Source organism: Grammomys surdaster, unplaced genomic scaffold (genome assembly GCF_004785775.1).
Source record: "Grammomys surdaster isolate TR1022 unplaced genomic scaffold, NIH_TR_1.0 146, whole genome shotgun sequence".
NCBI lineage: Eukaryota > Metazoa > Chordata > Mammalia > Rodentia > Muridae > Grammomys > Grammomys surdaster.
The window spans coordinates 4,308,553-4,332,448 of record NW_021604604.1 but is presented as its reverse complement, the minus strand read 5'-3'; the positions used below and the strand labels follow the sequence as shown (position 1 = coordinate 4,332,448).

The 23,896-nt window shown below is 36.9% G+C and overlaps 1 protein-coding gene across 1 annotated transcript in view; it reads right to left on the bottom strand.

Annotated features, from left to right (window-relative positions):
* Dnajc1 (DnaJ heat shock protein family (Hsp40) member C1) overlaps positions 1-23,896 on the bottom strand; it is a 170,611-nt gene that overhangs the window by 59,127 nt on the left and 87,588 nt on the right. Inside the window, exons 7-8 of the mRNA XM_028764834.1 lie at positions 23,452-23,542; positions 14,310-14,473 (exon numbers count right to left, since the gene is read on the bottom strand). Coding sequence (XP_028620667.1) covers positions 14,310-14,473; positions 23,452-23,542 — 255 coding nt within the window. The remainder of the gene's footprint in view (positions 1-14,309; positions 14,474-23,451; positions 23,543-23,896) is intronic.

The window sequence follows — 23,896 nt, the reverse complement described above, 5'->3', positions numbered from 1 at the left end:
CAGTCATGTCTGTTATTGCCCAGTGAGCCCATGAACAAAGTGGCTATAGTGGCAGAGACTGGGGTTATGCATGAACTTTCATTCACCAAGACTGACCTGGCCACAGCTGCTGCTGAATGCCAGATCTGCTAAAAAGCAGAGACCAATACTGAGATATAGCACCACTGGTCCACATCCTCCATGGAAAGGACAACATTTTGTCCTTACTTGAGTAGATACTTATTCTGGCTTATGGATTTGTCTTTCTGCATGTAATGGTTCTGCCAAAACCACCACCACCTGTGGACTTACAGAGTACCACATCCATTGTCACGATATTCCACATGGTACTGTGTCATACCAAGGAACTTCACTTCATAGCCAGAGAAGTGTACAGTGGACAATGTTCCTCACCATCCTGAAGCAGCTGGGTAGATAGGATAATGGAATGATCCTTTGAATACATAGTTACAGTTCTAATTAGAAAGCAGTATCCTAAAGTACTAGGCAGGGTTCTCCAGAAGGCAGCATAAGCATTGAATCAGCATTTAAAATATACAGTTTCTCCCACAGCAGGGAGTCAATGAATCCAGGAATCAAGGGGTAGAAACTTACTATCATTCTTAGTGACCTACTAGGATTTTTTTTTTTTTTTTTGCTTCCTGTTCTTGTGACCTTAAGTTTGCTAGCCTAGAAATTTGGTTTCAGAGAAGGGAGTGTTACTGACAAGAGACACAAAACCATTCCATTGAATTTGAAGCTCAGGCTTCCCTTTGGCCACTGTGGGTTTCTGATGCCCTTAAGCCAATAGGCTAAGACAGGACTGTGTTAGAAGGAGTGACTGATCCAGATTACCAAGGGAAAAAGGGATTGCTTTTCCACAATGGAGGTAAATTAGGTCTGGGGTGTAGGATATCCTTTAGTGTCTCTCTTGGTGCTACCATGTCCTGTGTTTAAAGTCAAAGGAAAATGACAACAACCAAATCCAGGTGGGATTACAAAGGGCACAGACCCTTCGAGAATGAAAGTATGGGTCACTCCTCCAGGAAAACAGCCAAGACCTGCTGAGAGGTTTGCTGAGTGTAGAGAAAATACAGAATACGTAATATGAAATACAGTATAGGAAGAGGAAGGTAACTATAAATATCAACTAAGGTCATGTGACCAGCAGAAATGAGAATTAAAATTGACATGGGTGTTTCTGTTATATTCTGTTAAGAATGTGTTAAGATATATACATATATCTTAAGCAGTCATTAGTGTTTTCCTCACTTTTTCTATCATGTAATGTAACACCAATTGAGATAATATCAGAGGTTTTTGTACTTAAGTTATGGTACTCATATGATGTCCCTCAAGAAATACTGCTACCTCTTCTAAAATATATTAAGCATTTGTAGTTGTATGTGGGATAGTTACATCATGTTAAGAGTAAGTATGACCTGGTTATTGTTTTCATTTGAAAATAAAGCATGTCATAAGCATGATTGTGTCAAGTTGATAAAGGGTAGCAATTTCAAATGGCTTATTTTGGTTGTCAACCTGACTATATCTGGAATCAACTAAAACCCAAGAAGGTAAGCACACCCTGTGAGGGATTTTTCCTGATTGATCATTTGAGGTGGGATGACCCACCCTAAACCTGGGCCTCAATTTCTGATGGGTCATGACAGAAGAAAGCTTTTGTGTTTTGTTGGCTTGCCCTCACTTTCTCTGGCAGTTCATCTGTCCCATTGCTGAGGCATTCTTTCACTGGTATTAGAGCCTATTTCTTCAGATTCCAACATTGACTGAAAATCAGCTGAGATATCCAGCTGAGTGCAATGAAGAACTATTACATTCTTGGTCTTGCTGTCAAGGGACCACTATTGTTGGACTAGCCAGACTGAAGCCTATAAACCACTCTAACATGTGTGTGTGTATATATGTGTGTGTATACATGTATATGTATATACATATATTCCATCAATGGATTAATTTTTGATAAAGTTATATATATATATATATGTATATATATACATATATATATATATTCATTCTATCAGTGTTTTTCCTCTAGAGAAACCTGATTAATACAGATCAACTAATGTCAATTTGCTTATATTGTTCATCATGTAAAATTCTTCATAATTCAATGTCTTTTAACATAAACAAGTAAAAAATGTATATGATGCCATTAAATAGATCTCACTGGCCTTCAAATGCTCTTTGTAAAATGGAGAAAAAGGTTCTTTATAAAGAATTAAGCAAGCCACTACATGTACAGCAAGTTGCAGCACCTGTTAGGGATGGTGAGAGCACTCTTACACTTCCTCCATCTGTCATGCCGTTTGCTTCCGTCCATGGTGAAATCCTGTCCCCAGAGTCACACACTGAGGAGATCACTGATAGCTGACAGGCTTTTTGTAAGTGACTAGATCATGAGGGCTCTAAAACTTTATCAAAAATGAATCCATTGATGGATTTACATTTTGAATAGGCTGCTAGGGAAGTGAGGTTGGAAGGAGTGAGTATCTGAAGATGAGAGTGCCTCTGAAGGACTTACCTTATAGCCTGGCACTTTTGTTTTTGCTCTTACTACTTACTCACTTCACTGCCATAAACAAACAGCTTTTCCTGTCACACCCTTCCTCCATGATATTTCTCATGTGCCATGAGCATAATAGCAAGTTGGCTCAGTGGGTAAGAGCATTTGTTACTCTTGCAGAGGACCCAGGTTTGGTTCTTAGCACCCACAAAGCATTTCACAACTATCCAGTTCCAGGGGATCTTCTACCCTTTTCTGACCACTGTAGATACTGTATATATGTGGTGCACATACATGCATGCAGGCAAAATACTCATATATATAATGTAAGTAAATCTTCACAACCAAAAAAGGAAATTAGACTATTTTAATCTGAATGAAAACAAAACCACTCTGACTGAAGTGTTTTCACTTCTGAAATGAATCAAAACCACTATTAAATGTATAGGATAGGTAGCCAATATATAATTTAAATAATAAAGAGTATCCAAAAGTAAAGTAAGAAAAAGCAGAGTTTACAGGGGATTTATAGCATTAATCCCTAGAACAGATACAAGTTCTTAATCCAATGGCCTAACCTACCTTAAGAAACCGGAAAAAAAGAAGGAAAAATAAAGTCTTTTAACAATAAAAAGACCAAATAGCCACAGAAGATAGTTGAAGGAACCCTTCAAATGAAGAGAAAAACAAATGCATCAGAGCACAGTATACAAACAATACTAAAATAATGATTTTAGTTTAGATTTAGAGAGGAAGAAAACCATGTACTATGAAATCAACAAAATGAGAGAGATCAATTCATAGCTTTCAATAATAAGACTCAACATTAATGGTCTAAATTCTCAAATCAAAAGGCACAGACTAGTAGACTGGATTAAAAAGCATAAACTACATCATCCATTTGCTGCTTCCAAAGAATACACTTCACCATAAAAAATCCAATAGAAGTTTAGGGAGAAAGGACAGAAAAAATAAAAAGGTATTTCAGGCAAATGGACCCAGGAAACAGTCAGATTTTAATATCTGGCCAATATGAACTAGTGACAAGAGATAGGTTACTTCATACTGATTGAGGGAAGGAGCAATCTCTCAAGAGGACAGTATGATTCTAATCATATATGCTCCAAATACAGGTACTCTCAGTTTCATAAAACATATACTGATGTAAAGTCATAGATTAACTTTAGCATAACAGAAGTGGTTACCCTACTCTCAATAATTACACTACTCAGTAATTGACTGGTTTTCTCAACAAAAGTTAGCAAAGAAATATATGAATTAAATGATATAGATCAAATGGACTAGAGACACCTGAAGAACATTCCATCCAAATACTGAAGAACATACTTTTTTTTTTTTTAAAGCATCCCATGGAACGTTCTCTGAAATAGATCATGTACTAGGACACAAGGCAACTCTCAACAATTATAGAAAAGCTGAAATAATTCCTTGCATTCTATCAGATCACAAACCAATAATACCATAAGTCAATAGCTGAAAGATTCTAGAACATACAAAAACTTAGATTAAGGATCCACTCAACAGTGCATTGTTTAAAGAAATCAACAAAGAAATGTTAAGAATAACATATAGCCTATATTATAACAAATATTTCATTTCTTTTATTTCACATTTCTTCAGGATTTGATTTTTGTCAAATATCTTTTCTGCATCTATCCAGATAGTTACATGGTTTTTATCCTTAAGTTCATCTGTATAAGTTGTAACATTTATTGATTTATAATCATCCCTGTGTCTCTGGAATAAACACAGCTTGATCATGGTGAATAATTTTTTTGATGTGTTCTTTAAATTAGTTTGTAAGTACTTAGCAAAGTACTTACAATTTTCTGTAAGTTTAATTTTTGCAACTATGCTGATCAGAGAAGCTGTCTTATAATTTTCTTTTTGTTGTATCTTTATCTGGTATTAGTATCTGTGATGGTTTATATATACTTGGTCCAGGGAGTAGCACTAATAGGAAGTGTGACCTTGTTGGAGTAGGTGTGTCACTGTGGGTGTGGGCTTTAAGACCCTCACCCTAGCTTCCTGCAAGACAGTGTTCTACTAGCAGCCTCCAGATGAAGATGTAGAACTCTCAGCCCTGCATAGATGCTACCATGCTCCCACCTTGATAATGGACTGAACCAACCTCTGAACCTATAAGTCAGCCCCAATTAAATGTACTTTATAAGACTTGACTTGGTCATGCTGTCTGTTCACAGAAATAAAACTCTAATACAATATCCCTTCTTATAAGATTTTATAATGTTCCTTTGTTTTGTTTTGAATAGAATAGAATAATTTGAGAAATGTTGGTATTCTTTGAAGGTCTAGTATAATTCACCAGTAAATCTACCTTGGCTTGAGCTTTTTTGGAAGTTTTAGTTGGAAGATTTTTTAATTACAGCTGTCTGTCATCTTAATGTTTATTAAAGATGTTTGTTTATCTCACCTTGGTCATATCTATCCAGGAAAATCCATCTCTTATATATTTCAACATAGTGAGTCAGATCTAGTGATTTTATGAATTTCATTGATATCTGTTGTAATGGTTTTCTTTCCATCTCCAATTTTACTAATATGGTCCTTCTGTTTTTCTTTTGGTAAGTTTGGTTCAAGGTTTGCCAATTTGTGTTGTCAAAAAACCAAATGTGTTTCTCTTTGTTTTGTTTAGTTTTTAAATTAATTTCTGTACTCAATGATTTCTTTCCATCTGCTGACTGGGGTTGGTTTGTTTCTGCTTGGCCGTAAGGTGTATCATTAAGATATTTACTTGAGATTCCTTTGATTTCTTCATGTAAGCATTTTTTAGCTACAAATCATAGAAACAATTTTATTCACCCTAATGTCAAAAACATTAAGGAGAATAACAAAAACAAAACCTTGGAATAAACCTAACCAAGGATGTGAAAGATCTCTACAATGGAAAACTTAAAGTATTAACAAAAGAAATTAGAGAAGACACTAAAAGATGAAAAGACTGCACACACTCATAAATACAGTGAAAATGCCCATCCCATCTAGAGCAATATACAATTGTATATAATCTCAATAAAAATTCCAATGATGTGCTTCATAGTGAAAAAATTCTTAAAATTCATATGGAAGTGTAAGACCCCAGACAGGCAATTAGAATTATCACTATATGTGATTTCATGTTATACTACTACAGAGCCACAGCAATAAAAGCAGCATGGTACTGGCATAAAATAAGATGTGTAGATCAACAGTCTAGAACAGAACAGAACAGAACAGAACAGAACAGAACAGAACACCCAGATACGATACAAGGCCACCCAGCTGCAGCCACCCAATTTTTGACAAGACACAAATATGTACCCTGGAGAAAACCAGCATCTTTGACAAATGGTCGAGTGGGGAATACTGGCTATATTCACATGGAATAATAAAACTGTATCCTTATCTCTAGTACTCATAAAAATCAACTCCAAATGGATCAAGGATCTCAAGATAAGAAGTGAAACTTTAAATGTCTAGAGAAAAAAGTCACTGAGAATGTTTCAAGAGATAGCTAGATAAGAACAACTGACCAGGAACTAATCCAGTATTTGACAATTGGGATCTCATAAAATTAAACGGCTGTGCAGTAAAGGAAACTGTCAATCAGTGAAGAAGTATGCTACTGAGTGGGTCTGCTGTATGTCTGACAGAATTAGTATTCAGAATATACAAAGAACGTAAGAAACAAGAAACTCAAGGAAACCATCCAATTAAAAACATAACTTGTGGAACTAAAAGAGATCTCTCAAAAAAGAAGAAATATAAACAGCTAATAAACATTTAAACAGTGCTCTATGTCATTAAAAGATTTCAAATTTATGAAGTCCGTATCATGCTGATTGACAGAAATATCCATCAAAAGGACATTATGATTCTAAACATATGCCCAGAACACAGGTGCCACTCAACTGCATAAAATAAATACTAGTAGATGTAAAGTCACAGATGAAAGATAGCAGATCACCTATACATTGAGATTTCACATCACTATAGTCAGATGGCTATCAAGGAAACAAATAACCAATGTTTTTGACGATGGAGAAAAGGGATACTCTTACCCACTGTTAGTGGGATGTTAATTGAAGCAGCCGCCACCGAACTCAGTGTGAATGAAGGCTTCTAAGAATGTTAACGATAGACTAGCATGAGACTTAGCTACACCAAAGCCTTCATTTTCTATTACAGAGACACTTGCACATCCATGTTCAATATTGGTCTACTGACAAACAGGAAACAAAATTACCTTAGATGTCTATCAGCTGAGAAATGGATAATAAAAATGTGCTACATATGCACAATATAATTTTATTCTGCTATAAAGAAAAATGAAACTACAAAATTTATAAGAAAATGAGTGGGACTGGAAAATATTATATTAAGTGAGGTAACACCGAGCCAGAGAGATAAACATTCCTATTCTTTTTTCTCATATGGGATCCTAGCTACATGTTCTTAGATTCATGTGTTTATTTTGGAATGTCTGTAGAGGCCATAATTCAGGAAGGGGACCCATGACAGCAGGGAGAAGCAGCTTAGGACAGAATGGTAATAGTAAAAAAATAAATAAATGAATAAGTTATGAAAGGGAATGTTTACTGGGAGTTAAAAAAGGCCTTCTAAATATTTCTGCTAATACCTTTAACACTTTTGTCCTTGGTCAAAGAAGCTTCTTATTGCAGTGGGCAGAAGTCAATGCAGAGCCTAAATTGGTTAAAGTGTCATGAATAAGTAACTTTTGAGTAGCCAGCTCTAAATAACCCATTTAGACCAATCCTATAAGGCTAATGGGTCAGCAACAGAAAGAATGTAAATGCTGAAGGCTAGGGAGGAGAAGTGTAAAATGCTGTCTTTGTACATGATATAACCACTGAACTCATGAATTCATGACAGATATAATTGCCTCTATAGGACTTATAGAAGATCACACCAGTCAATAATTTCATCATGGAGAGGGAGGGGGCCCATGAGGCTCCACTCCTAACTGAGGAGCTAATAGCAATCCATGGCTATGGAGAGGCAGCACAAACTAGACTCAGTGGGTTACAGAAACAAGCAAACAAACAAACAAACAAACAAAGAGACATGAAGGTGAACGAGGAATGTGCAGGGGCATCTAGGAAGAATGGGAAGGAGGACTCAGGGGGTCAAAATGATCACCCATATATAAGTATGAAATTATCCAAGAATAAATATTTTTTAAAATACAAAATAATTGGGGATGAAGAGATTGATGTGGAAATTTATGGTTTCTTTGGAGACTCAGTTGTGTCATGTGATGTTTTTCTGGAAATTGTCTTGTAAGAAGTTTTTGCTGAAGCAGGTAAGTGGGAGGATATTTTGCTGACAAAATAACATGTGCTGAGACAAACACGTGGTGTTTTTCTGGAAGCAGCCTGGAAAAACGGCACATGATGTTTTGCTAGAGCAGATGCTTAAGAGAGCACGTGGTGTCTGGAAAGGGTATAAATATAATCCAACAGACAGTGGACAGTGCTGCTGGTACTGGTATGCTTTAACTTTGATTTTATGTCTCATAATGGGTCTTCAACATTTTAACCTCCCTTGTAGCCCACTACCCACTAGAGGTAGTGGGAAGGATATGGGAAAAGAAGACCTGTTTAGAAATGGTTCTTTGGAGCAGCTCCCCTCTGTGTTGTCTGGAAAATGGCAGTTCAGTTCACAGGTTAGCAGCTGCAGCTCGATCCACTCACAAACACTTTATGGATACATCAACAGTCCAGTTTGGTAGAGTTGGGATAGCAAACAAGAATCAGTAGCAGTGGCACTACTTGGCAGAGACAGCCAGGCCTAAGCCTTGGCATGAATCAGGAGGAGGGACATGGAGGAATGCCAGAATAAGTTCTTGGCTGTGCCTCTCTCAGGGAAGCGAAGAGAGTAACGCTGTGAGCCTCGTAAGCGTTGCTCAGCTAGCTGTACCAGTGAGCCAAGCTCAGCCTCTGTCACTGTCTGTTGAGTCCTATTTATATTTTCCAAACATCGTGTATCCTCCATGGGTCTTGCCTCAGCACATGCATCTATCTCAGCTGACATCACTCTGCCAATCAGCCCAAGTCCTCAGAAGCAGCAAGAAATTGCAGCATATCACCAGAAGATCTTTGGTACGGGTCTCTCTATGGAGTCCCGACAAATGCAGCTCAACTATGCAAGGAAAGGTGGACTAATACATTCATGTTTTTAGCAAAGAATCCTTCATCACACGTCCTTTCATGTGCTTGCTTTAGTAGAATATCCTTTCTTCTGTGTCTGCTTCAGCTAAACACTCCTTCATTTGTTTGCCCCAGCAAAATATCATCCAACTGACTTTCCAAAGAACCCTTAAGTTTTCACTTCAGTATGCCTTACCATTCTTTGCTGGCCATCATTTGTCGTGACTTCATAGAGAGAAACGCACCAAAAATCTTCTGGTGGTATTGGCAGAGAGCCTTGCAGTTTCTTTTGGATTTACCTATAGTTGCTAATTTGTGAAGGGTGTTTGTGAATGGATCAAGCTGCCACTGCTGACTCATGTGAACTGAACTGCTAATATCCTGACAACACAGACTGGATTTGCTCCAAAGAACTATTTCTAAACAGGCCCACATCCTCCTTTGCCCTATTAACCTTTCCTTTCTACTACCTCTGGTGGGTAGTGGGCTAGAAGGGAGGTTAAAGCATTTAAGAACCCTTATTAAAAATAGGTTTTGAAAAGCCTTCAAGAGATGCCTCAGCAGTTAAAAGCACTGGCTGCTCTTCCAGAGGACCTGGTTCAATTTCCAGCACTCATATGGTGGCTCACAACTGTCCAAACTCCAGTTCCAACAGATCCAGTAACCTCTTCTGGCACCAAGGATACATGGTGGTATACAGATGTTCATACAGCCCCAAACTTACAAATAAAATAATTTCAAAAATTAAAAACTTTAGGACCTAGAAACAAAGTAGAATAAAGAAAAACAAAAAATCAATTTCAAACAGAACTGAAAAATAATAGAGAAAAATCAATAAAGCTAAAAGCTGATTTTTAAACATCAATATTATATTCCTAGAGAGCTTGACCAGGTCTAAAAAGAGGGAAGATATAAATCATCAATATCAGAAATAAAAGGGTGATATCAACAAAGATTCTGTAGACAACAAAATGATATGGGGACATAAGAAATAATTTACTCTAGTACTCTGAACAGCTTAGATCAAATGGTCATATTCTTTAAAAGATAGAAACTAACAAAGCTTACTTGAGAAGAACTGATGAATTTCCACAAATTCTTCTGAAAAAGAGAGAATACTTCCTAATGCATACTAAGAGGTCATCCTCACTTCACATACAAAGGAGGGAACATTATGCTGAAGGCATAAGGTAAGCCAAAAAGTACAAACAAATTCAACAAAAGTCCTTGGAGAAGCCCATGGTTCTTCATGCTTTAAACCTAGATTCAGAAGTGGTCTAAAAATCATTCCTCCTGAACAAACAAGCTTAAGAGAGAAATTAATTAGGTTACATAGCAAACTCTCAAGAGTGCCACAATCAGAAAACTTTCATAAAAAGAGACCTGTTGTTAGAGACTCACTTCCTCTGGAGATCAGACAATACAGAATAATCACAATTCAGGGTTCCAATGGATACCCTGGAATTGGCTGGTAAAACAGAGTGATATGATACAGGCATGGCTTGGGGGACTGTCTGACACAACCCAGAATGAATACAAGGAGAAGCAAGGGCTACAATGATGAAGAGAATGGAAGGCACACAGCCAGTGAGGCCCATGATGGAAGAAGCAGCATCAGTCTTTGGTAGTTGCTTTTGCCATGCATGTCCTTTTTGGGTCTGGTTTACATCACTCAGTTTGATATTTTCTAGTTCCACCCCTTTGCCTGCAAAATTCATGATGTCCTTGTTTTTAATGGCTGAATAGTAAAGTATTCCATTGTGTAAATGAACCACATTTTCTGTATTCATTCTTCAGTTGAGGGACACATGGGTTCTAGGTTCTGGCTATCACAAATAAACCTGCTATGAATATAGTGGAGCACTTATCTTTGTGGTATGGTAGAGCATCTTTTGGATATATGCCCAGAGCAGTATAGCTGGGTCTTCAGGTAGAACTATTACCAATTTTCTGAGAAGCCAACAGATTGATTTCTAGGGTAACTGTATGTGCAGAGAGTCAGGTGAGAAACCCAGAAGGCCAGAAGAATGAATGGAGAGAAATCTGAGGCTTCCAGGACTGGAGGGGTGAGGGGAATCTTTAGAAAGTCTCAGAAGCTTAAGACTGGGGAGGATCCCAGGAGTCAATGTCAAGATGCCTAACAGTGGGAACATGAAACCTGAAGAGGGCACCTCCTGTAGCCAGGTAGGACCCACAGTGGAGGGATAAGGGGACCAACCCACCTACAAAACTTCCCACCTAAAATCTGTCCTGTCTAAAAGAAATGCAGGGACAAAGATGGAGCAGAGATGGAAGGAATGGCTAATCACTAACTGGCCCAACTTGAAACCCATCCCATGGGCAAACACTAATCCCTGACATTATTGATACTCCGTTATGTTTGCAAACAGGAGCCTAGCATAACTGTCCTCTGAGAGGTTCTACCCAGTAGCTTACTGAAACAGATGCAGGTACCCACAGACAAACATTGGACAGAGGTAAGGGACTCTTATGGAAGAGTTGGGGAAAGGACTGAAGGCCCTAAAGGGGATGGGAACCCTACAGAAAGTCCAACAGATCCAACTATCCTGGACCTCTGGGAGCTCTCAAAGACTGAGCCACTAACCAAAGAACACGAATGGGCTTGAACGAGGGCCCCAGCAGATGTGGCAGACATATAGCCCAGTCTCCACGTGGACACCCCCAACAGCTGGAGAGGAGGCTCTCCCTAAAGCTACGCTTGATTGTGGTATCCATTCCCCAACATTCCCCTTGTCTGGCTTCAGTGAGAGGATGCATCTACTCTGGCAGAGACATGATGCACCAGGAATACCTGAGGGGGCCCCACACTCTTAGGGGAAAAGAGGGGGAAGGATGAGAGAAGGAGTCTATGAGGGGGGAACCTGGAGGCAGGGACATTGCTTGATGTAAGTAAGTAAATAAATAAATTAAACAAAAAAGAATAGGGAAAGTAAAAGCTCCTAGCTGACAAACTGGATCCGACTAGGCAAAACTGGTGTCCTGCTGTTACTGGAACAATTGCAAGGAAAAATAGCACCATTATTGTGAACCCTACATTCATGAGGAACCTCAGTCTTTCAAACTTCCTCAGCCCTTAAAAGAGTAGGTTTTATGAAGATCAATGAATGCGAAGAATATACAAGGAAATAGCTAGATGAATTTTAAAAGGTAATACAAAAGATGAGTGAGAAACTCAATAAGGAGAGGGATTTTGAGAAAGAATAAAAAAAAATCTTGAAAGTAAAAAGCTCAACAGATGAGATTAAAACATACATAGTTCAGAGCCTCACTCACCAACAGACTAGATGAAGCAGAAGAGAAAACAGGTCTGGTTGATTAGTTATAACCCTCAGACAATGATAAGAATATGAGAAAGAACAGAATATAGCAGATCTCAGAGACTCCATTAAAAGACCAAGTAGAAGAGGAAGAATAGATACACTCATAAAAGCTTGGAAAAGAAAGAAAGAAATGAGAATTAAGGAGAGATGGGTCAAATACTACAAAACAATAAATCATAAACAATAATACTAAATATAAACAGTTTTAATTCTCCAAGTAAAAGACGCAGGTTGAGTATATTAGGAAAAAAAGGTCCATTAAATAATGTGCTGCCTTCAGGAAGCTTGCCTCATCAGTAAAAGCTAAAAGTGAAATGATGATAAGTAATATTCTAAGCAAGTACAACCATCAAGCCAGAAGCTATAGTACATTAATATCTAACAGGGCAGACTTTAAACCAAAATTAGAACAGAAAAAAAGGTGGTACCACATATTGATTAAGGTAATGTTCATCAAGAAGATATAATGATCATAGACATATAAACAGTGAACTTGTAACACTCATTGTAATAAAACTCTAAAAGACATAAGAAGAGAAACAGACCAAAGCAACAAAGTGTTAGACTTTATTCTCACCAGTGACCATTCAGACCAAAATCCAGAATAAAACAAATAAATAAAAACCAACAACCAGTCGGGCAGTGGTGGCGCACGCCTTTAATCCCAGCACTTGGGAGGCAGAGGCAGGTGGATTTCTGAGTTTGAGGCCAGCCTGGTCTACAGAGTGAGTTCCAGGACAGCCAAGGCTATACAGAGAAACCCTATCTCGAAAACCAAAAACCAAAAACCAAAACCAAAACCAAACAAAAAACCCAACAACCTAGAGACATGAGCTGTGTTACACTAGAGAGGAAAGTGCACTTGACAGATACCTACAAAATATTCTCTCAGTTCCAAGTACATACACTCTTCATCAGCACATGGTACTTTTTCTAAAACAATGAACACTGGAGATCATAAAGCAAATCTTAATAAAATTTAAAAACTAAAATAATTTATTATATCTTATCAGATAATAATGGACTAGGCTAAATACCAATAGCAAAGACTACAGAGATTGTGTGAACACATGGAGGCTGAACAATATGCTTTGGATGAAAGTGAGCACTGAAGAAAATGGGGAATTTTATAATTCCTATAATTAAATAAAAAATGAAACAATGTATACGAACCTGTCAGATACAGCAAATATATTAAAACAGAATGTTCTCAAACAAATAATCTAGTAACCTGTCTTAAATAGAATAAACTAAAATCAGTAAAAGAAAAGGAAAAAAAAAAGATCGGAGCTGAACTCAATGAAACAGACATTAAAATAATAAAAACGGATCAATCCAACAAAAGTTTGGTTCATGGAGAAGATAAAGAACAACAAACTCAGCCAAACTAACCAAACAAAAAAGGGAAGGCCCAAATTAGCAAAGTTAGGCAGAAATAGGATATATTATAACACGTATAACTGAAATCCAGAGGATCATTAAGAAATATTCTACAAAGTTATATTCTAATAAAATGAAGCTCTGGAAGAGCTAAGACAAAAATCCAGACACGTATCACCTTCTAAAATTTGAAGCAAGAAGATGCAACCCACTCTAATAGACAAGTAGAATGCAATGAAACTGAGCAGTAATGAGGCCTCCCAACAGAATAAAGCTGGACAGAGTCACTATGAGGTTTACAGACCTTTTAAGACAAACTAATGCCAGTACTCCTGCAATACTTGCACAGAATAGAAAAGGGAAGGAAGGGGTCAAACGTTCTACCACCGTAAAATTCCTTCACAGGACGAAGGACAACTGGTGGGAACTGGTTCTCTCCTTCAATCATGTTGGTTCCAAAGGCTGAACCTGAGTCATCAGGCTTGGTGGCAAGTGCCTTTATCCTCTGAGTTCTCCTGCTGGCCAGTGTTCTAGCCCTTTATCCTAGCAATGGTTAATAGTTTCACTCTATAATAGCCCACTGAACTGTGTAACAATACTGAATGTACTTTATGCTTCTTATGATTCAGATAAAACCAGTTTAAACATTTACTTACAACTAGAGAAATGGTGCTAGCCTGCAATCCCAGAATGTGAGATACAGAGGCAAAAGAATAACATACTTTGGGCTAACCTGGGATAGTCAGTTGTACCAACTTTTACAATAACAATGAACACACAAATCAACCATCAAATACCGAAAGGGTGACACAGCCCAGCAGCTGTGCTTGCCTGGGCTCTGGATTTGATCTCCATCCAGCTCCTTAAATCAATTTTTAAAAGTTCAATTACCTGCTTTTTCTGTGTTCTGTTCCTGTCTTCCAGCCAGTCATCCATTTGCTCCTCAATTTCTTCAATAGATGTTCCATGATCATAAGACTGAATATATGTATTTTCTAAAGGCATATACACAGGAAATTCTGGTTTTGGTTTTTTAACTTTAACTTTCTTCTGTTCTAAAAAGAATATTTAAAAACCAGTTATTAAGATTTGTTCAGAATAAAAAGAGATTAAAATATTCTAACATTGTAGTCAAAGACTATGTCATTGCAGAACACATAAACAGTGTTATTTTATCAAGACAGAACTGCTCTGTTGTAAATAGTTATATACATTATTGCACATTGACCACTGCATTATTTTAAAGAAACTCAGATGCTGCCAATGTGATTATGACATACCCACACTCTTAGTTTTGCATATACCTTAGCTTTTACCTTTCATTAAAATGTTTCATTTGACAAAATGGAGAGAGCTTTAACTTAGTATTAACTTTTTTAAGGATTTATTTTTATCTATGTGTATATGTATGTTTCTATGTGAATGTGTGCCATGTATATGCAGGTGAGCACAGTGCCCAGAAGAGGGTGTCAGATACCCCAAAGCTGGTGTTGAAGGCGCCTGGTCAGTCAGCTTGTTCAACCTGGGTGCTGGGAATTAAAGATTGGGTACTCTGAAAAAGCAGGAAACAGTCTTAACCATTGAGCCATCTTTACAACCCTTAGTTTTTGAATCATACCCTCATTGCACATTAAGCTATAAAGTTTTGAACAAGTAACTTAGCTGTTTGAGTATCCATTTTTACATTTGCAAAAACAAAGTATTTCTCAATAGACTGTATACTTTTATATTTTCAATATTTTAAAAAGAAAATCTAATCTGGGAACATCAGACAAACATTGCATAAAAATATTTCCAAGGGTATTCACAATAGTACACACTTTTAATCTCGTTATTCAGAAGGCAGAGGCAGGCACATCTCTGTGAGTTCAAGGGTAGCGAGGCCTACACAGTGAGTTCAGTTAGAGCTATATAGAGACCTGTCTCAGAACAAAAGAAATAAAAGAAAAGAGAAAAAAGAAGAGAAGAGAAGAGAAGAGAAGAGAAGAGAAGAGAAGAGAAGAGAAGAGAAAAAAAGATATCCCCAACAATGCAAACACTACACTTAGCTTGTACCAGAGCACACACCTTGATACTCCTGTAATGATGGAACTGCCTCTCCAGTCTTCAAAGAACGCCCAGCATTTATTTACTGAATTTCCTTCTCATGAGTGACAACTCTGAGAAGCTGCTCTTATTTCATGAGCAAACTCCTCTAGTCCAACAACTACATTTTTACCATCCAATATTTGTGTGTGCATGTGGATATTATAATCTCAGTGTGATAAAATCATCAAATATCTAGAAGAAACAGACAATCCAAAAATCTTTCCATTCAGAGGAAAAATGATTTAACAATGGATGCCAAGACTGAATACTCATTTGAAAGAAAACCAGACACACTTTTCTAAATATATACAAAAATAAATTCCATCTGAAAAAGAGAATAGAGTTTTAAAAATGAAACTCCAAAAATCTTAACAAAAATTAGCTTAAAATTCACATGTGCTATATAAAAGACGAGGAAATCCTAACATATCACAACCACAAATTCCAAAATTAATTAATTAATAAAAAAAGACAGGATAAAAACTAAGAACAAATTTGGAAATAGTGTCTACATCTCACAGAAAATTGATAGAGATTATAGAAAGAGACTGGTTGTATAAATAAGAGGCTAGGCAAACCAACAGAAAAAGTAAGTGAAGGTCATGAGTAGGCAATCCAAATGAATAAATTCACAAGGCCAACAAACAAGAAGCGTATGCTCTAAGGTTAAAGAAATGAAAATTCAAGTAATTCCAAGACCTATTATATGGATATAAAATTTAAAAGATCTAATAACATATATTCCTAGCAGAGGAAAGGCTCTTTTTAAACTGAGAGGGGGGAGAATTGAAATGTGAATTATCGTATTAAAACCTTATGGGAGAGTAGTCTAAGAAGATCTATTAAAATTAAAGCATTTTCTGAACATCACAGAATTTGAATATTATAGTGGGCATGCATATAGATATATGTATGCATATGTGTAAGAATATTTACTGTTTCTATAGAGATAGTAGTCAGCAGTAAATGCTTTGTAGGAGACGTAACTATATAATTATTGATGATTCATCAACATAGAGAAATACTAAGTCATCGTTGAAGCATAGCTCCAGTGATAATTTCTGGATTTTTAATGAGTTCAAATAGCAAAAGCATATGATTCCATATTTTCAAGAGAAATCATGCTTCTATATATCCTTATGTTTATGCAAGTCTACACACATATTTATTATATAATTAAATTGGACATTATATAATCTTGGATATTATATAATACAGATATATTCTATACTATATAATCCATATTATGTAATATGAAAATACTATATGGAGGAGTTATGTAGGGGATGAGAAGGAGAAAGGCAGTGCAGTAAAAACCAATAAAGAAAGAGAAGCAACACCACAGCAAAGAAACAAGTAAGATATATATGAATGTGTACTTACATATCCTATGGTAAAAATACAGACATAAGTATAAAATGTAAAAGACTGTACAACACAGATCTACTTGTAAATTTAGGCTCCTAAAACCAATAAACAACAGCTTCATAAATATAAATTCTGTGCTTTTAAAAATAATTTACAAGTTTGCACCATCCAACATCTTGCATTTGGCAAAAATCTTAATTTAAAATTAAGTATTTCCAAAACTAAAGGTCTAGAAAATATGCATAAGTGATCCAAAGATTTGTATTGGCCAATTACTCTCAGTATTCCTCCAATGACCGTAATTCAATAAAACCTACATAATTAGTACAGGTACACACACAAGAAGTTTGAGTGTAATAACATCAATTATACTTCACTCAAGAAAAACAAATCCAAGACTTCTCTTTTTAGCAGCATGGTGAGGCTTAAGAAAAATTCAGAGTTAAATAAAAATATACAGTATCTTGATGCTGCTTATGAGAATCTTACTGAATTTTTTTCATTAAATTTTGATTGTAGGGCTAGAGAAATGTCTCGGCAGTTAAGAGCAACTCTTCTAAAGGTCTTGAGTTTGTTTCCCAGAACCCATGTGGTGGTTCAAAACTGCTTGCAATTCCAGCTTTAGGGGCAATCTGACACTTCTGGTCTCTGCAGGTGCCTGTACTCACATGGACACACCTATGCACAGACAAAACATACGCACACACTATTAAAAATAATAAAATACTTTAAAAGTATCATAAGATTTTGAAGGCTACTGAAAGAGAAACGTGGACAACAACGCAGCCACAAAATTTTTAACCTCCAATATGTCCTGCCTGCCAAATATGCTACAGTAATGGTGGTACCGAACTTGTGGGCCAAACAATGTCTGATTTGACGTAAGGCTCACTCCATGAAAAGGAACTCATACCTGACACCAAGAACCAGAGACTGGATAGCCTAGAGACCCAGGTAAAACCAAATACATAGTCATAAAAGAAGAAGGAAAGAAAAAAAACTACCAAACTACTAAAACAACTGCTAATGATATTCTGCTGTGATCACAGATCTGCCTTATCCCAGCAGCAGATGGGACAGGTGCAGAGACCCACAGCCAAACGGTATGTGGAGATAGTCTAAATGGGAGGTCTTCATCAAATCCCTCCCCTCAGAGTTTAGGGAATCCCACAGAAGAGAAGGTGGAAAAACCGTAAGAGCCAGAGTGGATGGAGGACACTGGGAGAACGAGGGCCTCTCGATCAACTAAGCAAGGCACATATGAGTTCACAGAGACTAAACAGCAAGCCGAGGTCTGGGCATGGTCTGCACCAGGTCCTCTTTGCATATATGACAGCTATTGGCTCAGTATTTCTATGGGATTCCTGACTGTGCTTGCTGTAGGGACTCTTCCTCCTGCTGAGTTGCCAGTTCAACTTTAATATGAAAGTTTTTATATTTTATTTTGTCACGTTTGGTTGTTATCTCTTAGATATGTTCCTTTCTAATGAGAGACAGAAAAGTAGATCCAGAGGCAGGAAAGGTGGGGAGGAACTGGGAAGAGTGGAAGGAGGGGAAACTATAATCAAGATATATTATATGAGAAAAGAATCTATTTCAATTAAAAAAACATTTATACTTTAATGATAATTAAGCTTCAAAAAATGAAAGTCAAGTTAAACTCAACCAATAAACCAAGCAAACAAAAAAAACCACAAAGAACAAAACAAATAATAAACAAACCAAAACAGCAAAGTTTATACTTATGATTCATTAAACATGTAGTGAATGAAGAGAAATAGTTGTTTTACAAAAGAAAAATTTATTCAGTAAGATTATCAAAGGAATGACTAATGCATTAACAACTTAAGAGACTCCTTCAATTTAGTGTGCCAACTAAACAAAATAAAAAGGAGTTTGAGCTCAGGGAAATAAAAAGAAAAAAAAATCCAATTTCTGTGACTGAGGATAGGTAAGTGACATAGCAGTTGCCTAAACTATGAGGCCCTGGGTTCAACACAAAAATGAACAAAATTTCCAACAAAAGAAGTTTATTTATTACAAGTGGGGTTTTAAAATGAGAAAACTTATGAATTACTTCCATGATCAGTTATTTTCTGAAGGTGTTTTTAACTGCATATTTATCAATAACGATTTGAGCTGTCTGGCCATGAATCATACCTTAACAGCATACAGCAGATCACAGCATACATATGTTTTTCTAGCAGACTCAGAGATTTTCTGATGATCAGACAACCACTACTCTGTTTTATCAAAGCAAGACACACCAAACCAAACCAAACCAAACCAAACCAAACCAAACCAAACCAAAATAAACTAAACTACAGCCACATTCGATTCCCCCACATCAAAAAGGATGATAAGAAGACACTGTCAAATAGTAACAGAATACCATCCTTCCCCAGGGTGGCACAAGAAAAGGCTGGAAGGTAGATGAGGGCCCCAGGTCACCTGTGTGGTTCATGCAGACCGCACTGACAATCTGTAGTATCGAGGTGTCTCCCTTCCCTGAAAGGCCAGCGTAAGAGGAAAGTAAGCAGACCTGGAAGTTTGGGCAGTCGTGGGTAGAGTCATCATCATGCAGTAATACTAGTGGGGAGCAGTGGGGAACTGCCGGCTTCTTACTACTCCAAGAGAAGCAGAAACACCAGTTCCCACTTGCACACTCACATACCCTCTTCCTCAGCTACAAAATACCTTAACTTTATAGTAAAAAGGCAAATGAAATGAACTAGAAGAGCTAATATGCTTTTGGGAAAAAAAAGTACCAAGAATCGCTTGACTCAATTTAAAAACTTCCATGGCCACACAATGAAGACATAATCATGGCAAAGGGAAAACTATATAGACAAGAGAAAAAGCAGATACTAGTTAGAAGGAATAGCTCTGCATAAGTATGGGCAATTGATTTAAGACAAGGGTTCAAATCCAATTCAAAGGATTTAGAATTTTCTTATAAAGGAATTTTCTTATAAAGCAAAACAAAAATGAAAACAGTACTGGAAGCCAAGCATGGTGGTTCCCGACACGGAGAAGGAAGTCAAGACAAACCTGTGGGCTGGAGCCACTCTGGTCCCCACAGGAAGTTCCAGGTCAGTGAGAGTATACAGTAAGACACTGCCTCTGTCTGACAAAGAAACAAAACCATAGAACCTGAATGCTAATGGGCCTCATGGCTATGTACCATACCACTTGGACTGCACTCTCTGGCTAGAGAAACAAGAAAATGAGTGAGTGGGCTATGCTATGTCAGTGTTACTAACAAGCTATTTCAAATAAACAAGTATGATGAGGGTAATTTCTTAAAAACAAGTATCTTTCTGGGGATAGAGCAATTGTTCAGTGGTTAAAAACACCTGTTGCTCTTGTAGAGAAGCCAGATTTGATTTCCAGAACCCATGCAGCAAAACACAACAGTACATAACTTCAGTTCAAAAAGTTCTGTTGTCCTCTTCTGATCGCCATGGGCACTTCATGTAAATGGTGCACATACATACATGCAGGCAGGCAAAACCGCCCATTCATATAAAATAAAAATAAATCCTAATAAGTATCCATGTAGGGAGCTAGAGATGGTTCAGTAATGAAAAGCACTGTCCTTCCAGAGGCTCCAGGTTCTATTTCAGAATCCCCATTATTGTTCACAGTCACTGCAACTCTTAGACATAAAATATAGCTACATGTATATGTACGCCTATTAATAATTAAAGAAGTGAGGTTATGAATTTGAGAGGGAGTGAAGGAGACACAGGAGTTGGAGGGGAACAAGGAAGGGTAGAAATGTGTTAATACAGTCCTTGTGTGAGATTCTCAAAAAATCAAATAAAAAAAGATTACCCTTTTAGACCTCCCCCTCTGCAATTCAATTTTGTTAAGAGCACCAGAGCTTACCTCAAAGTTAATTCTGGTTCAGCCCTCCAACTCTGCATACAATCTAAGCAGTAAGGCAGATAGATAGGCTTGAGGGCAGTAAGCAGTTAGGCCTTGAAAAACTCGTAGCATAAAATAACTATTGCTAATATATACCTTAGCACTTAATCAATAAAGTAGTTCAAAATATTTGTATGAACACAAAATTCAAATGGTGGTCTTTAAAATTAAGAAAAAGGGAAGATAAAACACACACTGGGGGATCTGAGCCATGAATTATATGAATTCTAAACTATACAATGCAGAAAACTATGATGGAGTTAACAAATTAAAAATTCCTTGCATGTAACCATTAGAGTTAACATTTAAAAATACATGACAGTCTCTGACTCTGCTAACAGTGATAGTAATTTCTCTTTACTGCTCCTAATACTGATTATATCACCTTTTCTAAAACACCACTGACATGACAACAGAAGACAGTTTTATCACGCTAGCCTTGTATGAGCACTGGGCTAGTGATGGACTGTCATATGTTTTACAAGGTTGTTTATTATATGTCTTTTCTAAAAAAGAGAGAACTTCTAGATGTCTGTCTATTTAAAAATTTGTATTTCTTTATATGATTTTTTTAAGTAATAAAATAAGAAAAAGTACTTTTTAAATCTGAAAATTTTAAACATGTTCTGAAAATGGTTACAAATGTCCAATGTAAATTTTACATTGTGATAAACATCTCCCCAATTTTTCATTCTGGCAGTGTATATTCTTAATCTGCTCTTATTAGACAATTCTAGTACATACTTCAAAATTTTACCAATAAATTGATTCTCATAAAACTTAGATTAAAATGACAAGCTATGAAAACAGTGAAGTGTAGTGAACTCCTATTCCCTTAATAGGTAAATTTGGGGTTACTTTTAAGATTTTGAGTATTTTCTTATAGGTTCATTTTCCTTCTGACTCACTTAGAATGCTTAAAAATGTTAATGTACAAACTTTACTTAAAATAAACAATTTTGCCGGGCAGTGGTGACACATGCCTTTAATCCCAGCACTTGGGAGGCAGAGGCAGGTGGATTTCTGAGTTTGAGGCCAGCCTGGTCTACAGAGTGAGTTCCAGGACAGCCAGGGCTATACAGAGCCCTGTTTTCCGAGGTCTCGGAAAACCAAAAAAAAAAAAAAAAGAAAGAAACAATTTTATAAAAATTATACCTAGAGTTTCATTTGCCTACTCTGACATTTGTCCAGCATATGCATTCAGCAAACCTTCACACAGTCCTCTGTCATCATGATTCTTTCCTTCTTGATAGGGGTGCACTTTAAATAATTATACAGGTCTAAGTATCATTTTGTAGTTGTTAGAAGTTTCTGAATTGAATTACACACTCCCTGAGGTAGGGTACTGTATAGGCAGACGCATGCTGGCATTCACTGATACTTGTAGATTACATACAGTCCCTACTTACTGAGCATTTGCTATGTGCCAGGACACTGTTCACTGTTGCAGACACAGCATGAGAAACAGTTCCTGTTGTAAAGTGGCCCAGACACTCAGAGAATTGAGACAGACAGAAAAGCTGCCCCTGAAAATAAGTATATCTTGAAGACGCAATAGTGCATGAAATAAAGTCCTAACATTCATAGAGTTTATATTTACTGGAAGAAACTAAATATAAGCAAAATTAATACACTTCTGCTCAGCAACAGTAAATGTTGTAAATAAAATAACCAGTATGTGCAGACAGTGTACATTAGGGAAAGATGTACATAAAACAAAATCAATGAAAGGAATGGAGTTTAGAAAGGGTAACCTTTAACAGTTATGTTCAACTTTTCCTAAAAATCCCAAGAAATACCTCTGTTCCATGGAACATTCCTATATTTTCTTTTTTGTTTTGTAAAACTTTAAGGCTTGTTTATTTTTATTTCATGTATGTAGGTACTTTCCTTGCAATGAATAGCTGTGCACCACTGTGTGCATGGTGCCCATGGCGGCCAGAACAGAGCAGCAGATCTGTTGTAATAGCAGACGTGAGCTTGGAATAGACAGTTGTGAGCTGCCATGTGCTTGCTGGGAATTGAACTCAGGTCCTCTTTCAGATCAGCTAGCTTCTTAACCCTGAGCCATCTCTCCAGCTCTGTTTTTGTTTCTTTGAGGTACGATCTTGATAGGTAGCTCGGGCTGGCCTGGTTAACCCACGGCCTTCAAGAGGCATGCCTTCTCTCTCAGTCTTCAAGGTGCTGGGGTTAAAGGAGTTCCCATTGCTGACTTCTTTTCAATATACTGATAACATATTTCATAACAATATTATAAAAGAAACAAAGGCTTTCAAAACAAAAACTAGGGTTTTTCCCCCAGGTCTATCCACTGCTAAAGTACTATATTAACATATAATAGTTGGTTATTCTTGGCATTAAATATTAATTATAATTTTAGTAGTGAAAGATAATTGGTCTTTGTGGATTTTGAATGGTCCTACACCTGAAGAGGTGTATGAATCCAGTTTAGCTCATCTCATCTCTCTCGACACTTCCATTTTGTGTGGTTAAGTCAGAGTATTTTCCATATGTAATAAAGTAAAAACAAGTGTCTCCATTGGAAAATGGCAAAGAAAACACAGGAAATTCAACTTGTGTTAAAGGAAAATTAGAATTTAGTTTTGTATGACATTGTTAACAAAATAAAGCAATACTTAGAACTCACTTTGAAGTGTTTCAATTTCAACTCTTGCCAGTGCATCTTCTTTTTCCTTCAATTTTGTCTCCTTGTATTTTGCATAAAACTGCCCAGCATCCTTAAAAGGAAGTTACAAGTAAATTAACATACAATAAGTTTGCTTTGACAGTATACTTCCTGTAATTTCCTTTTAGAACAATGCACTCATTTTCCATTTAGGTTTTCCTGTTTTCCAATAACAAGACGAACAAAGGAACCTGAACAAAACTTCTCTGTAACGTGTCTCTCCTGGAGAAATGAGCATGGGTATAAGTTTAGGTAAACACTTCACACACGGAAAGGAGGGTTTCCCGTCCAATTCACTTTCACAGTCTGATGTCTCCCGACATCAATCATACTATTGTACACGCAGCAGAAAAGCTGACTGAAGCAAGTATCTAGTGTAGGAGTCATGCTACCGTGCCTAACAAAG